The 19,651-nt window shown below is 39.7% G+C and overlaps 1 protein-coding gene across 1 annotated transcript in view; it reads right to left on the bottom strand.

The window, feature by feature from the left end:
• SCN11A (sodium voltage-gated channel alpha subunit 11) overlaps window positions 1-19,651 on the bottom strand; it is a gene marked incomplete at both ends in the record, with an annotated part of 85,097 nt that overhangs the window by 18,986 nt on the left and 46,460 nt on the right. The window contains 9 exons of the mRNA XM_081283224.1: window positions 849-902; window positions 1,063-1,317; window positions 1,728-1,829; window positions 4,276-4,449; window positions 7,366-7,520; window positions 9,240-9,357; window positions 10,058-10,165; window positions 15,914-16,345; window positions 17,933-18,301. Coding sequence (XP_081139350.1) covers window positions 849-902; window positions 1,063-1,317; window positions 1,728-1,829; window positions 4,276-4,449; window positions 7,366-7,520; window positions 9,240-9,357; window positions 10,058-10,165; window positions 15,914-16,345; window positions 17,933-18,301 — 1,767 coding nt within the window. The remainder of the gene's footprint in view (window positions 1-848; window positions 903-1,062; window positions 1,318-1,727; window positions 1,830-4,275; window positions 4,450-7,365; window positions 7,521-9,239; window positions 9,358-10,057; window positions 10,166-15,913; window positions 16,346-17,932; window positions 18,302-19,651) is intronic.

Below are 19,651 nucleotides of genomic sequence, written 5' to 3'. Positions count from 1 at the left end.
TTCCAGAAACTGGATTTTATTAACATACTCAGAATAAAGCAAATTCAGATATGTTGCTATGCATTATCTATCTATGAACTCATAATGACAGTCTGTGAATTTATAATGAGAACTAGAATGACCATAAAGACAAATTTGCATTCCCTAACGTGTCTATTATAGTACTCATACCATCTCCACTGCCACTGCCCTCTTACACATTTAAACACTTACCATGTGTCAGGCATCCACCCTGCAGACCCCCAAACAGAACAGTGCACACACATGTGCCTGATAAGAAAAAAAAAAAATACACACCTCCCCCATTGATTTCATTCTCGATTCAACCATTTGCTTACTCTGTGGCTTTGGGCAACTTTTTTTTTTTTTTTTTTTTTTACTGGAATCCAACAATCGGCAATCACCAGAATCCCCTCTAGTCTGCAGGGAACCTGGAGTCTTGGGAGTCCCTCTCTTACTCAGATGTAGCCCACTCTTAAAGTTTTCTCACAGTCTAAGACAGTCAGGTTGTCTTTGACATTTGGTTTCTTCTTCTCCATTCATTTGTAGAAGAGATTAGAGAAAAATCAAGACATCCCATGATTATATGGCTTCTGGCTCCACCTTCACATGAACAGTCTTCCCTTATTCACCATGGGGAAGGAAGACTGGACTTTAGAGAATACTGGGATTTCAGATACAAATTGGACATGATTAGAATACCGTTTTATCAAACTGGTATTTCGTAATTTTGTCCCAAGGAAAACAAGGCAGAGAACTCTCTGGCTGTGGAAACTCTAAGGCAGAAAGTTTTGGACTATCCATCATTTGACCCTAACATTCTAGAACATAGGGGAACAGGAACTCACCCCTCTGGAATCAACAGCTGCTTCCATGATGTCCAGCCAGCCTTTATATGTTGCCTGCAACAGAAGCAAAGAAACATGGATACAACTGCAGACTTGCCATCAACAGACACAGCTGATTCTGTCATTTTAAATGGAGTCACTAGGTTTTTATAAAAAATGATTTACAGTTCTTACAAGTTTTCTCCGGGGGGCAAAGTCCACCAACAGCACTTACCACTTGCAACAGAGCAAGGTAAGCGATCCCCACATTGTCAAAGTTGACTTCCAGGTTGACCCAAGTCTCATTACACTGACTTCGGTTTTCAACATAAGGAAGATATTTGCTTTTATCTTTTCCACTAATGCATCTTCCAAAATGTCCAGAAAAGAAGTTTACTCCCAGGATACAAAATATGAGCCAGAAAATCAGGCAAACGAGCAAAACGTTGAGAATGGCAGGAATGGCCCCGATGAGAGCATTGACCACCACCTTCAGGAAAATAAAACAAAAGAAGAATATAAACAAATGTGTCGGCCTCACCCATCACTTGATCACCTCAGGATGGGCCTGATGGGCGTGGCTGGTTCTCTTGAAGCTCTGTCTGACAGGCTCTACTCCTGGCTCCTGTTTCCACTGAGAAGAACTTGAGGATGAGCTTAGAAACTTAGAAGACAGCTGCCCTAGGATCCTGAAGGGAAGCCACCTCAGCTGTCACAGAAGATCTCTTGGGAGTATCCCAGACTTTTCTCCACCACTTAGACTCTAAGCACTGGACTGGGTGGGAAGAATCCCAAGAAAATCTTAGCAACACAAAGAAAAGCCCAAGTTGCAAAAGAGTTGTGGGCTTCTCTCCATATCTCTGTTAGCTAAATTTCCACCCATCCACCTGGAGAATGTACCTTCATTCCTTCAAACTGAGACAGCGCTCGAAGAGGTCTCAGTGCTCGCAGAGTCCGAAGGGGCTTCCACGTATTCACGGTGAAGAGACTGACCACGGAGACCTGGTGGGAGGAGAACCTGACTGGTGAGTGCTCCTAACTCTTGCCCAGGGTTCAGCACAGGCTCAAGAGCCCCTGTCTTAAATCAATCCCAAAGAATCAAAGGCTGAATGTTTTCTCTGATACGCAGGTCCTAATTCACAATGGAGGGAGAAGAGAGGTACTTTGAATTAGACAGAGGGAGGGGAAATGGGGATTGGAATGAGAGTAGAATGAATTGGACATTATTATCTTATGTGCATATATAATGACATGACCTGCGTAACTCCACATCATGGACAACCAGATGAATGAGAAGTCATACTCCATTTATGTATGATGTGTCAAAACGTGGTCTGCTGTCATGTATAACTAATTAGAACAAATTTAAAAATATATTTTTTTTTAAAAAAAGAGCCCCCCTTTCTGAGAGGCTGAGCACAATTGTTATTGTCAGACTGTTCTGGAAGGGAAGGTGCAGATGGAGAGTCCACTTTTCTCCTTGTCTGGCAAAGCTACGATCCACAAAAGCTGGAATAATGCATTTACATTATTTGTCCAATGAAAGACGAAAAAAAAAAGTTGAGAAATTGTTGTGAATCATAGGAAACCAAAGAGACGTGACAGTGCTATCATAGTATGGAATTGGGGCAGGGGTAGAGGGTGGACAGGTAGAAAGAACTCATCATAAAGAATCTTGTTTTGACAACTGACAAAACTGGAAAACAGACGTGGGTTTTAGTTAGGGGTCAATGCTGAATTTTCTAACTTTGAGCATTGTATTGTGATTATGCCAGACAATGTCCTCGTTAGGAAACACATGCTGACAGGTTGAGAGGTAAAGAGACATGATGCTTGCAACTCAATCTTAAACATTTTAGAGAAAAAATGGAGAGAGAGAATGAAAAAGAGTAGCAAACAGAGGAGTGACAATATTGCTAACTGGTCAAGCTGGGGAAAGAGTAGGAGGAGTTCTTAATACTATTTATGGCACCTTTTCAGTAAGTTTAAGATCAAAAATAAAAAAGTTATAAAAAAACTAATTTGTTTGCTAATTTTTTTCTTTCTCAAATAGCTCCTTTTTGTGAAATAAAAAGCATTTTTCTCTCCCCAATACTTTTCCCTTATGGCATAGGACTGAGGGTTGGAAAGCTCTGGTAAGAACACAAAATGAAAACTTAGCAATCTGCTGAACTTAAGCTGAGGGTGACTCCTTGCAGATCTTCAGTCATTCTTAGTAGTCATGAAAAGTCTTCCGAGGTTCATCTAGAATAAGGAGTTGCTCAGCTGGCCAGGGAGTTATGATGCCCCTGACTAAGCCAATGTCAAAGTTTGCTTTTTGACATTCTGCACACATCCTGCCAACTACACTGCAGTAGTAGCAACTTTTCAAATTAAGAGAAATTAGTGAATATGACAGAATGATAAGATTTTAAAATTTGTCATCAACTTCAAATATTTCTATGTGTAATTTTTTTTTAATGGACTTCTTGCTTGAAATAGCGTTGCTTATTGAAGGAGTATTAGGCACCTCTCCACGTACCCCTACTTTGCCCCCAGTCAGAGGGAGAGAAGGATGATAGAGTTTAGCTGTTCATCTGGCTTTACCAAATTACTGTCCTCCTTGCTTGGAAGAGGTGTTTCAACAGGGACACTCGTCACCTTTCACCTGGAACCTCACCCCCCATCTCTGTTCCATCAAATTTGGAAATATCGATGAGACCCATGAGAATACCCAGTGTTTCCCAATCTACTGCATTCTTCAGTGGGATGTCTTCCAATAGTTTTATCTTTTATCTACATGCTATACACAATGGCATATTACTCAGCATTAAAAGAGAATCAAATCATGGCATTTACAGGTAAAATGGTTGGAGTTAGAGAACATAATGCTAACTGAAGTTTGTCAATCCCCAAAACCAAATGCTGAATGTTTTCTCTGACATAAGGATGCTGATTCATAAGAGGGGAGATGGGAGGATTAGATGGACTCCAGATTGGGCAAAGAGATAAAGGGGAGGGAGGTGGAGGGAGGGGCCATGGGGGTAGGAAATACAGTGGAATGAGATGGACATCATTACCCTAAGTACATGTATAAAGACACGAATGGTGTAACTGCTTTGTGTACAACCAGAGATATGAAAAATTGTACTGTATATGAAAAAAATTGTGCTGTAATATTAATTGTAATTCATTCTGCTGTCATATGTAACAAATTTTTTAAAAAATAAAGAAATAGCCAGTGGCATTAAAGGTTGGGAAGGTGAGCATAGAAAGTATCATGGATGAGAGGTGGGGCACAAGGAAGGCTGAAATTACACTGGACAAAAAACATTGAGTTACAAGTACTGTGAGGAGGCAATGATAACAAGTAAATAATTTGGAGAGGCACACAGGAAAAGCAGCTCCTCAATAGTCCCCTTCCCCAACCCACCTCCACCTGCATCAGTCACAGACATAGGAAACTTACAATCACAATGATGAAATCGAGCCAGCACCAGGCACTGGTGAAATACTTCCCAAATCCAAAGGCCACCCATTTCAGACCCATCTCGAAGATGAAAATATATGTGAAAACATGGTCAGTATAATTTAGTATTTCTCGGACGTGTGGCCGCTTGTCAAGGTGAACATCTTCAAATATCTGAAATAATAAATCACACGCAGCCATAGGCCAAGCTGAATATTTGCAAAACACTCCTTGTTTACTTTTTGGTTTTCTTGCTATTGTGAATAAAAGCGAGCACATCTCCTGGTGATGCAGTTTTGCTCAAAAGAAATTAAGGTTGATTTTTTTTTTCCAATGGAATCAAATCCCTGAGTACATGAAAATGGAAAATGCCATTTCTATACTTCTGTTGCCCTCTGGGTCCCATGGTCTCTCTTCACTAGTCCCCAGAATAGAAAACACCTTCCTAGTGGATCACCACACCATTTCTTGGACTTCCTAATCTTTTCAGGGCTTGCCAAGTGTATCTTTTCAACTTTTCCAGAAACACCTGATGGCACAGACCATCTTTTTCATCTTCCTAGTCCTCTCAGTGGCTTTATGCAGTGTCTCTCCATTGCTGATGGTATTGAGTCCAAATGCTCTAAGCCCACCCTTGAGACCCGGGTCTGAAGTCTGTCATTTCCTCCAACAAGCAGCCTTAGCCATTTACCCAATTTTCCCTGCAAATTATACCATTTTCTATAGGTGCTATGACACACTAAATTTGAGCAGCTCTGGACTTGAATTCCCAATATAAATCACTTCAAATATTAAACATTCACTAAGCGTGATCATGAAAATGAGATATATTGGTTTTCAGAGAGACCCTGTTTCATGCCACATCCAAACATTTCCCTCACCTGAAGTATGTGTGTGATTCTGATATAATTAGGATATCACCTGTCCTTTTGGCCTACACATAGTGAGGATGAAAGAAAGGAGAGAGGGGAGCCTAGTATTAAACCTGCCCAAGACACAGAAAAATGCTCAGGCAGGCGAGAATTTAATCCTGCTATTGGGCATGAAGACAAGCCTATAGCACCGGGGGAAGAAAGAATGTGAAAGGGTAAAACAGCCTCACTTCCTGCTACCAAATGCGTTTTTGACTAGAGAAACCTTCCATCTCTTCCTTGCCCTGCCAACCCCATCTCAGCCTTGAAATCTGAGCTTAGCTGGCATATCCTACAGGAAACTGTCCTATTCCCACAAGGCTGGGGTAGGTACCAATCCCTACCTGTCCCACTTCACCCACTGCTTATGATCTGGCCTATAATGGAGCCATCTATCTTCCTTACTGCTCTCCAAGCTTCTGAAGGTCAGGGATTTGTCTGCTTGCCTCTTGAGGACAGACAAGTCTGATTAGTGTTATAGATTCATTTTCTCTCTCATTTTGGAAGCTTAGCATCAAACTGGTAAGCAAGTCTGAATTAGCAGAGCTCAGTTATAACTAGCCCATTTCATGATCCAGGAGGCTCTCATTATTATTTAGATGCCCAAACCAGAACTTTTCAGATTTTAACAAGCCCAGTTCACTTGGAGAACTCCTCACAAGGTAAGTTCTGATCCGAGAGGTTAAAAGAGGGCCAAGACAGCATTTCTAAGCTTCCAGGTGATGCTGATGCTGCTGGCTCATGGACCACATGCATTGGCAATAGGTTAAGTTCTTCATATTTAAAATTTTTTTTTTACAAATATTACAATGAAATGGGCTGGGTCAGTCTCCTGGTACCCTCTGCTTTGTATATTCAGTATTGCTCTGCCCAGATGCCTGCATTGCCGCCTGAAGGCAGATGAGAACTGGGATTGTGTACCTCTGCTCTGTCTCCAAATACACAATGTCTCTCCACAATGCCCATAAGTGTGTCTCTAGGGCCTTCTGACAAGCATTTTTGGCTTGAGGACTTCCCTCTGCCTAGTCTACCCACATTTACAGACTTAGGAAGGGTCCCATCAGTGCAGCTCTCCCAGCTGCCACTGAATATCCCAAATACTATTTGTAGAATAAAACCAAAGAAATCCCAACATTGGAATAAGTGTAGATCGCCAATGGACATGTAATCACCAAGAGACTACAGATAATCCTAGACCATGGACAAGCAATATAAATCAATCAAGGGAGTTCAATGGGTGGTTCTAGAAACATTTGGGTGTTTTTGTTTGTTTGTTTTTGTCTAAAATGAATTTACATTGCAGTTAAGTAGTTAAATGGGGATATATGTTGGTCACAGTCCCTGATGAGCTTTGGTATATTCTAATTCCTTTTCATGTAGAGATCGCATGGATAGAAAGCATTAGCTAGAAGGCATGGGATGCAGGAACAAGACATTTCCTTGTCTTTTCTATTTTCTAGATAATGTGAAATGAACTGTCACTCTAAATCAAGAAGGGGGACCCAGGACTCTGTCCACTTAGCCTAGCAAATTGTAAAAGCTGTTAGTTCCCTATGGTGGCCATTTAAAGGGAAGACACAAGATAGAAGGGGAGGGAATGAGGGAGGAAGAAGGAGGTGGGGGGTACTTGATAAGAGAGATTCCCAGGGAGGAGCTGGAGAGGGTACAAGAAGGACCAGAAGGTGTGAAGAGAGGAGGGAAAGGAAATGACTCTATGACTTCAGAGGCAAGTGGAGTTAGCGTTATTTCAAGCCACACAGGGACTCTTACCACACTAGGTCTAGAAGGATCTAGCAGTGTCTCCTGGTCCCCTCCTTTTAGAAAGCAGAACTATGATCCTCAGGAAAAGGGAGGATGGGAGAATTGCTATCTGAAGTAGGAAATGTGTAGATACAGCAGAAGTAGAAATTCTCCAAAAAAGGTGGTGGTGGTGGTTGGGAGTAAATAGACAGGTCTGGACTCATGTTAAGGTGCTGGTTTGGGTTCATTTTTCCCGCAGATAAAAGCATTTTTGGCTTGAGGATTTCCCAGGCATAGGATAAACTCTAAAAAGTACATCAGTGAAGATCCCACCTCTGCCTGGTCTACCCACATCTACAGACTCAGGAAGGGTCCCGTCAGTGCAGCTCTCCCAGTTGCCCTGAAATGCAATGTCAACACGGAGACCATGATAATTTACCAGCGTCCCACTGCTCAGCAGAATCACAAAGATAATAAAGCTCTCAAACCAGCTGTGTTTCACTATTTGGTAGCAGGTTTTCCGCAGGTTCCACCAAATGACCCAGGGAGACTTTCTGCTGTCCTTCCTACAGCAGGGAAAGAAGCAATGCAGACCTGAAAGGGATCAGAAGAAGCAGTAGCATTAGGAGCTCTAGTAAATTGCATTAACAGCTCCGAATAGTCACTCCTCCCTCTATTGGCATCTCTTGCCTTGTGGCCTGACAAGGCAGACAGAGTCTCTTTCCAATCCCCTGAATGGACTCAGCCATGGCCAAGAGCATGGAGTGCCCTTCATGGTGTGCCAGTGCTGAGCCTGGGCTGGGTATGTTTTCACTTTCCCTCTTGCACCATAAGGAAGGCATGTTCAGGCTAACCCATTGGTTCTGGGAGGAGGATGATAGACGTGTGGAGTAGAGAGCCGTGACCCAGTTGAGCTAAAACTAGATTAGTGGATTTCCAGACAATATCACGATTCACATGGAAAGCCATACAACATTGCACCGATACCCAGACTAGATCAACGGAATCGTGCAGGTACATGTCTATTATTGTGTGCTTCTGAGGTTTTGTGGGTTGTTTAATTATGAAATAATATATTTGGCACTCATGTACAGATTGTGTCCAAAGAAATGAGGTAAGGATAGCCAAAGGCTTCGTGAACCCACCCAAGCCATACGTGAAAGAACTGGATCAATTATCAAGAAGTCTACAAAGAGCTGAACATTTGTCCCAACACACATAAACCTTTCGCATGGATCACACTGTGCTTCTCTCCTAGTCTCTCCTTCTTCTTCTCCCAGTTCTGATGATCCTAACTTCATGGTGATTCCAACATTCCACTCCTTTCCTCATCATCTTCCCAAGCCACTATGAGGTCTCCCTACTCTGCTCGTTTTCTCCCCCTATCTTTCAGAACATCAGTAGGTTAATTTTCCTAAAAGACTATTTCTTCCCATCTTTTATCCCACTCCTCTGTCCTTCTAGCATCTGCCTTTCTTCTACATCTCCACTGTTGCCATCCGGCACCTTCTTCAATGACCAGGCCAAATGAAAATTAAGAGAACTATTGTCTCTTGAAAATCCCCAGCCTGGCCCCTGTGAAGTTTGGGGGCTGTCAAACAATGCAGAAGAGAAATCAGAAACCCCTTCTTGGTGTTCCTTCTAGACCCAGTTTAATTCCAGATGGATGGAGAAATTTTTAATTTTTAGATTCATTTATCAATTTGTTATCACTTGTTTATTGATTGATCCATACTTGTCAGATCCATTATCTGGGCCATATTCTATTTCTTGTACTAGATATACAAATATATAATTACATCGACTCATTTCATACAACAGTCCTTTGCAGTCGGTGCCATTATTATCTCCATTTTATGAATGAGGCATAGACAGGTTAACTGCATTGAACAAGTCATGTGGCTAGTAAGGGTGGGGGCTAGAATTTGAGTTTAGGAAGTCTGGATCCTGAGATGAAGGTAATAAACAAAATAGCCAAGTTCTTCTCTTGGTTTTCAACCTCAAATATATTCTGACAATGAATGTCCAGGGACTATATAATGTGGTAGACGGGTTGACCAGTGGACATTCTAGGGAAGTTTTCTAGAGTGTTTGTCCTTCTTATTGGGCTGTGTGAGTGGAGCCCAACTAAATCAAGAATTTCCTGAAATCCCCTCTGCATGGACCCCATAATAGCCTCAAGAATCTCTGGATGCCTTGTCTTTCCTTTTGTCCCTACGAAAAAGGAAGACAACTACCAAAACCACAGAGCTATAAAGATCAGAAATACCATTCAAAGACTTTTTGAACTGTATGAAGAATATGGCCACTTACCTTTAGGCAAACATCTTTCTGGTTGCTTTTGTTGGGGAACAATTCTATATAAATATCCAAAGGCTTCCTGCAGATCTATAGTGCTACATTCTGATGGAATACTGATGGCATCAGACTTCTGTGCATCAGAAAAAGGAAAGGGGGAGTCATTTATCAAGACCCTGTTTCCCCAGGGTAGTATCTAATTCTTCATTATTGATTTGCTAGGGAAGAAACCAATGAGGTGAGGGCTTTGAGATCTGAAGGGTGTCGAGTTAGATCCTTTCCTAAGTGCTCTGATCAGCCTGACTTCAGGAGAGAATTCACTAACTACTCTCCATGGCTGAGGAACAGCAAGGCATATGATGACTCGGGAAGAGTCTTTTTTGTAGGGAGGAAAAAGTCTTCCCTGAAGGTTGCCTAATCCCAGTTAGGAACTAGGCAATGAGAAGACCATTCTGCTGAGACTCTAACTTTAATCTGTCTCAATTTGTGAAACAGTAGACCCAGACCAGTGGTTCTTGTTCCTGTTGCCCTGTAAGAGACATTTTGACAATGTCTGCAGACATTTTTAATCATCCAAACAGAGGTGGGGGATGTTACTGGGCATCTAATGAAGAGAGGTCAAGGATCCTGCTAAACATTCTACAGTTTACAGAAAAATCCCATAATAAAGAATTGTCCTGCCCTAAATGTCATAGTAGCAAAGTTGAAAAATGTTCTACTTAAAACTCAATTCTGGCGATTCTTTCTGCATTAGATATTTTTCCATAATGACTCTTGTGGAGGTGTGTGGATGAGTCACATGTTCCTTCTGACAATTCCCAAAGAAAAATTACCTTTCTGGGATTTTGCACAGCCAAATAAACCTCTTCCTCAGGAAACACATCAATTTCCACACTTTGATCTCCTGGGATGGCAGGCTTTTCCTGGTGAAGGTCATCGGCCTGTCACAGAGAAGCCCAGAGTAAATTAATATTTTTTCTGGACATTTTGAGATTAAAAAAAAAAGTTTGAATTCTACGTAGCTTTTTGAGTGGCATGAGAATAGTCTGTGACATTACTCTCTCTTAAAGAATTGCCCCTGGAAGAACTCAATGTGAAATAATTCTGGGAAATCTACTAGATAAAACAGATAATTGAAACCGAACTTCAAAGTTACATAATCAAAATAGTTACATAATCAAAATACCCACCAAAAATTCAGATAATATAATAAATTATTATAAATGGTACTGATATTCATTGCCATTATATAGTAAAAATAAAACCTATAATCATGTGATAGTCTGATCTAAAAAGAGATGAGCAAAAACACTGAGAAAAAAAATTTAGAAAATAATATTTTTTTATCTTCTGGGGGCAGAGAGGGTTTCCATAGCAAAACAGGAAGCAAAATGCATAAAGAAAACTACAGCAATACAGAACTACATATAAATAAATTTGGTTCAATAATCTGGGAGTATATCTGAAAAGGATGCATGAAGTCACAGCTTAGGCAAGAATTTCATTCTATTGAAGGGTTCCTGCAAATATGACCATGATTTAAGACTATATCTACCCTTTGATCATTTGTGATAACACATATAAATATGCATACACACTTATGCATGTCCTCAAATATACATACATACGTACCTACACACAAAAAAAGGAGTAAACACACTTACAGAGCAGACACTAAACAGAAATATAAAGTTGTAGCAACAGATACTGGTGCCTAAAAATGCTTCATGTAAGAAAAGGAAACAGAGCTCTATCTGAGGTTAAAACTGTGGGGTGAAACTATTGGGATGAAGTTCTTGCAGTTAAGGAAGAAGGCTAAAAAACAATAACAACAACAAAAAAAACCTGTGTCAAATGCTCCTAGTTACAATAATAGAAATCCGTTCATCTAAGAGAAAACAGGAAGTACAACCTAAGAAATAAGACCTGGTCAAAAGTACCCACTGGTTCAGTGACCAGATCTGCAATATGCTTACTGTCACTATTAGAAAAAAATCCCAGGTTGGTAATAAGAGAGATGGTTCTGAAATGGATGTCCCAGAGGATGTATGGGAGACAATCATAGAACTTCAGCTGTAAGAGAGAGTGACAGATTCTTTCAATAAACATGAACTTTTAAACTAATGTTCCAAAATATATAACATAAAATCAATAGCCTTCCCCCAAAATAAAAACTGAGGCGAATGCATTTGAGAAAATATAAAAGCAATGTAATAAATTAAAAGAACCATTAAAATTAGTAAGTTTAGCATTTAATTTTTAAGAAAAAAACCATACAGCCGGGTGCCATGGCACACACCTGTAATACCAGTAGCTCGGGAGGCTGAGGCAGGAGGATCCACAGTTCAAAGCCAGCCTCAGCAACAGTGGGGCATTAAGCAACTCAGTGAGACCCTGTCTCTAAATAAAATACAAAACAGGGCTGGGATGTAGCTCAATGGTTGAATGTCCCTGAATTCAATCCCCCATATCGCCCCCTGCTCTGAGGAGCGGGGGAAGAAAGAAAGAAAAAGAAAAAAAAATACATAGAGTTTCACACACTTGATGACACATGAGGATCTCTGTGAACCTCCTCTCCAGGGAATAATTGTAAGTGGTGAAAAACTTCAGAATTTTTGAAGTCTCTGAAAATTGTCCTGAGAGCATACACCACAGGACAAAACACTCATTTAAGAAAACATACTAAAATTCAGTAAGGACAGCAGAAGTCTATCTATAGTATTGGAGCCAAGAGGTGCTTTCTTCTTCCAGACTCCCAACCCAAGTGAGGCAGGTATAGCCAAGATTATAAGGTTCCTTGATCCTCAGCTCCTAAACAAGGGATACAATACCTTATCAGGAGTTAAGGTCACCAGTACTTCTCATCTCCTCTTTCAGTTGAACAGTCTAAATTCCTGGTGAGTGTGGCCAAAAAGTGAGCTCCCTTTTTCCATTCAGCGCCCCCCCCACACACACACAGGACAGAGACTTGACTGTTGAAGGAGCAAGCAGCCTGAGAATACTGGGACCCTGATCATTCTCACTTCATCTTGCCTGGCCAGCAGAGGCTTTGGAGGTCTACTGAAAAAAGAAAACTGACCAGAAGAAAAGCTATTGCCCTTGTTAAGTACTTAGAATAGTGACTCCAAGATTTTTCCTAAGATGTGAGGGGATCCATAAGAAAAAAGAATTCCAGAGCAATCCACCAATAAAAAATAAACAAACAAAACAAAACAAAACAAAATGACTTTTATTTGAGAGAAAGTTCAGGCCTATGGGCATTCTTGAAAACAATGGAGAAATGGAGATTCTGTAGTAAGCAAATATGAAGAGGCTAGTAGCTTTTCTTGATTAAAGGCAATGAATTAGGTCATCATATTAACCACAGAGAACTGTGGAGAAAACATCCAAGAAGAATCTTTTGGGGTAAAATAAAATTCAAAAGAGTGTCCTTAAATGCTATCTTTTCTTGCATTTAAGTGGATTACAATGTTGAGCAATGCATGCCGATGGCATCATTAAAAATAATAATTATGCAAAAATCAGTTGAGCTTGGGGTAAAAATTAAACATCCAACTTCCTGCCTTCTATTTAAGGCTTTATTAAATGCTCTTCGGTGATTTGGAACTTACAAACACTGTCCTGGAACTCCTCCTACTATACATTCTATAGATACTTTTCCTTGATTAAAACATCTCACTGGAATCCCAGCGACTGGAGAGGCTGAGGCAGGGGGATCACAAGTTTGAGGCTAGTCACAGCAACTTGGCAAGACTTTGTCTCAGTGCTTCTAGGTTCAATTCCCAGTACCAAGAAAAATTAAAATAAGTAAATAAGTAAGTAAATAAACCTTGGTGGAGGCTGACAAAAACTTTCCTGTGGAGTAACATACTGCTCTTACTATACTTCACTGATTTTCCTACAACTTATTCTTTCCATCACTACCCAGTAAAAATACTGGTTGTTTTGGATGCACAGCTGAATAGTTAAAAATAATAAATGTTGGCAAGAGCACAAAGCAACCAGAATACTGTGTGTAGTTGCTTTGGGAAACTATAAGCAGTTCCTCAAAATGTTAAACATGTTACTCAGCAATTTCACTGCTAGGAATAACCCAAGAGAAATGAAAACATATGCCCCCACAAAAACTTGTTAATGAATGAATGTTCACAGCAGCATTTTTCATAATAGCCAAAAGGTGAAAATAGCTCAATTGATGAATGGGTCAACAAAACATACTATATATGCATAAAAAAGAATATTATTCTGCAATTGAAAATTAATGTAATATTGATGCATGTAATAGAACATGGATAAAACTTGAAAAAAAATCAGTTGAGCTTAAAATCCAGATGTGATATCAAATGAGGCTGATGACTTGACAGAGATCATAGAAGCAGAGCATCAAAGAGAGCCCTGCTAAAACAATTGTCATCTTAGACTGACTGTGTACATTCTGGGTTGTTCTCTCTGAGGAGTGATGCCAAAAACTTTGCAGTGTGTGTGTGTGCGTGTGTGTGTGTGTGTGTGTGTGTGTGTGTGTGTGTGTGTAGAGTTGTGGTTTGGGAAGGGAATGACCTTCACTATACTAGTTTAGCCAAGGCATCAAATAAATAAAGCCCAGAGAAGAGAAGGGAAACTTTGTTATAGAGTTGCTATAACATGTTAATTAAAATGTCCAATTTTAAGCAAAAATTTTAAAAATGCAAAAACCAGGAAAATGTGACCCATACATAGGGAAAAGGCAGGTAACAAAAGTTGCACAGAAAAGGGCAAAAAGTTAACAAAGAATGCAAGACAGCCATTAAAAATATGTTTAAAGAATTAAAATAAGTCATCCATAAAGAAATAGAAGATGCCATGATGACAATTATAATTCAATACACAACATCAATAAACATGAATTAAATTTTTTAAAAGGAACCAAACAAATTTTGGAATTGAAAAGCATAATAACTAAAATGAAAAATGTATTAGAAGGACCAAAAGTACACTTGAATTAGAAGAAGAAAGAACCAGTGAACTTAAAAGATGTCAATAAAGATATGCAATCCAAAGAACACAGAGAAAAAAAGAAGATAAATTAATAAAAAATAGAACTCCTATATCTCAGGAAATTATAGCAAGAATTGATAAATGGGATTATGCCAAATTAAAAAGCTTCAGCACCGCAAAGGAAACAATTAACAAAGTGAAGAGACAACATACAAAATGCAAGAAAAATCTTTGCCAGCTACTCTTCCAACAGAGGATTAATGACCACAAAATATAAATAACTCAAAACAATGCTGGGTGCAGTGGCATATGCCTATAATCTCAGTGGCTTGAGGATCACAAGCACAAAGTCAACCTCAGCAACTTAGTGAGGCCCTAAGTAACTTAGCAAAACCCTGTCTCCAAATAAAAAATAAAAAGGGCTGAGGATGTGGCTCAGTGGTTAAGCACCCCTGGCTTCAATCCCCAGTACCAAAACCCAAACCCAAACAAAATCCAAACTCCAAAATAATCCAATTAATAAATGGGCAAATGAAGTGAACAGATGCTTCTCAAAAGAAGTAATACAAGGGGCTAATTATTATATGAAAAAAAATTCAATATCTTTAGTCATCAGGGAAATGAAATCAAAACTACCTTAAGGGCTGAAGCTGTAGCTCAGTGGTAGAGCACTTGCCTCAAATGTGTGAGGCACTGGGTTCCATTCTCAGCACCACATAAAAATAAATAAATAAAGCTATATTTAAAAAAAAAAAACTACATTGAGATTTCATCTCATCCCAAGCAGAATGGTACTCATCAAGGTTACAAATAATAAATGTTAGAAGAGGATACAGGAGGGGAAATCTTCTATTTCATTGGTGAGATGTAAATTAATGGAGATGCTCTGGAAATAATTATTGAAGTTCCCCCAAAATTCTAAAAGTGGAACTACCATACGATTCAGCTACACCATTCCTCAGTATATATTTGAAGGAATCAAAGTCATCATACTGTCGAGATACCTTCATAGCCATGTTTATCTTGGCTATTGTGAATAGCCAAGTTATGGAATCTGGGATTAGTGTCCTTATTTTTAAAAGGTCCACAGGAGCTTGTTTGCACCCTGGTGCCTATGGGTCACCAATGAGAGGGCACAGTGAGAAGGTGCCATTTATGAATCAGGAAACTGACCCTCACCAGACCTGAATCTCCTGGCCCCTCAAAGTTGGATTTCCCAGCCTCCAGAACTGTGAGAAATGAATGTCTGTTGTTTAGAAGCCCCCTAGTCTGTGACACTTTGTTACAGCAGCTGAATAGACCAAGGCCCACCAAAAGCCCTCATCTCCCACCACTTCTGCACAAGCCTGGTCCCTTGGAAGACCAAGTTTGGTCCCATAACTATCTCTTTTATCATTATTATTTACTTCACTTTCCACCCTTTCTTCCCTCATTTTTGGGGAAATACTAGTGCTGCATTCTTACCAGGTTTAACCAAAGGCACTTTCTTGCTGTTGTTCCAGCCCATTCTGGTATCGCTCCCCTCTGAACTCTTCTGACACCTCCTGTCGTGCCACCTGGGGAGGACTCTAACTGAAATCTGCCCTAGGATGTGCACAGGGGTCCAAAAGAGCAGCACTACATTTTATACTCTTATTATTCCTTCATGGTGCTCAGAACAGTTACCACAACAAGAGTTTCGTGGTAATTCTAGCTTTGTAAAAATTCAGTCATACCTGTCTTTCAGCCTCCGAGTGCGTGATGGATGATGCATCATTTTTATCAGAATATTCAACATCATTCTCTTCCTCTGCAAGTGGGGCCAGCCAACTCCTATCATACCCAAGGCTGAAAGTCTTTTGTGCAGAGTTTAGTACACCAAATTCCTCCTGGGCTTCTGACCCCCTTTTCATATCTGCAGCCAGAGGAATAATGTCCTTGCTCTCTGCATCAGAGTCTGCTGTCATCTCTTTTAGCTTTGGTAAGTTATGCCTCTTGCATCGCTTGCAAAAGAAATGTTCAAGCGTGTGAATCACAAAAGAAAAAGCACGGCGGAACCGATCCAGGGCTAACTGCACTTTGGTTTTCCTGGCCTCTCCTTCTGAGATTCCATATCTCTCTTCATTGCTGAAGGAATTGAGCAATAAAGCAATGAAGAGGTTGAGCACCTGGGGCGGGGGGTGGGGGTGGGGGCGGGGTGGATAAGGAGAATGGAAATTTTAGCAAATGCAAAGGTACAGTGAATTTCCAGAACAACATTTCCCCCAAGACTTAAAGAGTCAAATGAGAGTTGTGGGTCCTGCTCTCTCCCAACAAAGTTCATCTATAAAATAAAGATTGAGGAAGGCATGGAGATGATAAAACAAAAGAGAACTTGAAGTTAAGGGATGCAAAGAGCCAAATCCAGCTAATCTACATAGAAGCAACAAGTGTGTGCAAACCCTGGCTAGGGTAAAGGAGATGAGGTAATCATCATGTGGCAAAATAGAAGGTACATGGAACTTAGGGGTCAGTTGAACCACAAGCTTGGATTTTTGCTGGAATTGCCCACTGGAATAAGGATCCGGTATCCCAAACCTCTGTGAAGTTCTCTACTATTCACACATTTTGGGAGATTATGTATTTTTTTTTATAGTCTCTTTAGACCCTGTTCATCCCTAACCTCAGTGAGGTATTAGGGATGAGCCAGTGAGGTCTGAACCAAATCTGCAACTCTTCCTTTGAAGCATAGATCACTTTAAATTTAGATCAGTGGACATCTAACTACTTGGCTTTTGCTTACACTTATATACCTTCCAGTTCAAGTTCTCCTCTGTATGTCCTCTTGCCTTTTAAGTGGACTTCTCGGGGACCATATCTCTTCAAAGCCTTTCTTGATGCTGTCTCCCCATTTCCATTGGTGATATCCTGCTCTTCTGAACTTCTGAATCATTACTGTCTATGAACATCATTTATCAGGCACTTGGGATAAAGAGATCTTGTGTAGATCGTCATATTTGTATGATAGCTTCAACGGGATTCTGGAGAATGTGCACTCAAGGATTTTTTGTGAATCTTCTGTCTCTTCATACCTTTACCAATGTGTGCCTAACTAGCCTCTCCATAAACATCAGTGCTTTCAGCTTCCCAGAATGGTCTCAAGCCAGCGTACATAATAAGCACAACAAGAAGTTTGAAAATAGATTAGGAACCAATTCTGACATGAAGGTGGATTTGTTCTCTTTTCATTCCACCTTCCTCAGTGCTCGGTTCTACCTTCCTTTGTTCAAGGTTCTTACATGATCTCATAATCTCATGAAGTTTACAATGTCTGTAGAAGTTACAGTCAGAAAAAGGCCCATAAGAAGCAAAGAGACCAATTTTTTGTCCCCTCATATATACTTGTAATATCAAGAAATCTTTCCCACATATCCCCTGTGGACATCTCTTTACTTCTTACAGACCTAATTAAGTCACAAACGCTTAACTCAGCCAATAACTGGCATAGAGAATAAGACTGGCTTAGAATAATCAGCTGGAATACAGGAGGTATTGGAACATCAGTCAACATGGGCCCTTTGTCAAGGATGATTGTTTCATGTTTATTCTACTTTCTTCAAAACGAATTCGAAAGATTTTAAAGATGTACTTGGTGTTCTATTTAGAATTATGATTATCATGAGCAGAGTGTTGTCAAAGGATCTAATACATTTGAGAGATATCCACTTTCCCCACCCCACCCCCCTTTTTGGAAAAAAAAAATATCTGAGACTCACCACAAGCTTTCCTATGATCAATATCAAGACAAAGACAATAATGCACATCGGTTTGTTAACTTCTTGCATACATGCCCACATGTTTTCGATCCATTCCCCACAGAGGATGCGGAATACCACCAGGAAGGAGTGGTAAAAATCTCCCATGTGCCAGCGCCGCAAACACGGGTCTTCGGAGACAGAACAGAGGTGTGCACTCTTTTGGCGACAGAATTTAGAGCCAAAAAGCTGCACGCCAACTACCGAGAAAATAAAGATCACGATGGCCAGGACCACGGTCAGATGTCCAAGAGCTCCAACAGAGTGGCCAATTATCTTAATTAGTGTATTTAAAGTTGGCCAGGATTTGGCTAACTTGAAGACCCTCAGCTGTTAAGAAAAAAAAATGGAAGAAAATCCAGTTAAGAACAAACTCCAACTGCTCATCTGTAAAGCAAACAACATATTCCTAAATCACAACACTGATGACTTTAAAACTTATTTCAAAGTCAAATCTATCCTGAACATGGTCACCAACTTCCTGTCCCTTTGTCATTTAAAAATAGAAATATTTCATTCTAATTTTCTTTAATGATAAAGATTTTAGGTTTAGAATGACAATTGAGCATACAAATTTTATTATATAAAATGAATGTTTTTGAATTCTAACATACCAGATGTCGGCAAACTCAGGCCCCTGGGCCAATTCCAGCTCATTATCTGTTTTGTACACCTGAGACAAGGATGTCCACTCTCAATGTAGTACTAGAAGCACTAGCCAAAGCAGTCAGGCAAAGGAAAGAAATAAAGGACATCCAAATTGGAAAGGAGGTAGTCAAACTGTCACTGTTTGCAGATGACATGATTGGATCTACAGAAAAGCACATCTAAGAACACTCTACCAAAAAAAGAGAATTATTTGAAATAGTGAACAAAAGTTACAGGATACAAAATCAATGTACAAAACTTAGTAGAGTTTCTAAATACCAATAGCAAATTATCTTTTAAAAAAAATTAAAGAAACAATCCAATTTACAATAGCTGCAAAAAATAAGTAAAATACCTAGGAATAAATTTAACCAAGGTGTTAAAAGATTTATATCATGTAAATTATTAAAATGTTGATAAGAGGAATTGAAGAGGATACAAAAAATGGAAAGTCAACCTGTGTTCATGGATTGGAAGAATTAATATTGTTAAAATGTCTATACTACCTAAAATGATCTAGAAATTCAATGCAATCTCTATTAGAATACCAATGATATTCTTTGCAGAACTGGAAAGAATAATTCTAAAATTTGCATGAAACGACAAAAGACTCAAAAGCGTTAAGGCAATCCTGAGCAAAAAGAACAAAGCAGGAAGCATTATACTACCTGATTTCAAAATATACAGCGAAGAGTTAGCAATCAAAAGTACAAAGTGTTGGCAAAAAAGCAGACCAATGAAATAGAGAACCTAGAAGTAAATCCATACATCTACGGCCCATTGGTCTTTGACAAATCTGCTAAAAACACAAATTGAAGGACAATCTTTTCAATAAATGCTATAAGGAAAAATTGGATACCTGTAGGCAGAAGAATGAAGCTAGGTGAATATCTCTCATCATATGCAAACATCAACCCAAACGGGATTAAAGACTTAAGTGTAAGATCTGAAACTATGAAAATACCAGAAAAAAACAAACAAACAAACATGGAAACACTTTAGGACATTGGATTGGGCAAGGATTTTTTGGAC

The sequence above is a fragment of the Spermophilus citellus genome (genome assembly GCF_964194105.1).
Source record: "Spermophilus citellus genome assembly, chromosome: 3".
NCBI classification, from domain to species: domain Eukaryota; kingdom Metazoa; phylum Chordata; class Mammalia; order Rodentia; family Sciuridae; genus Spermophilus; species Spermophilus citellus.
Note: the sequence above shows the minus strand (reverse complement) of the source record. Positions and strands in the feature narration are given on the sequence as shown.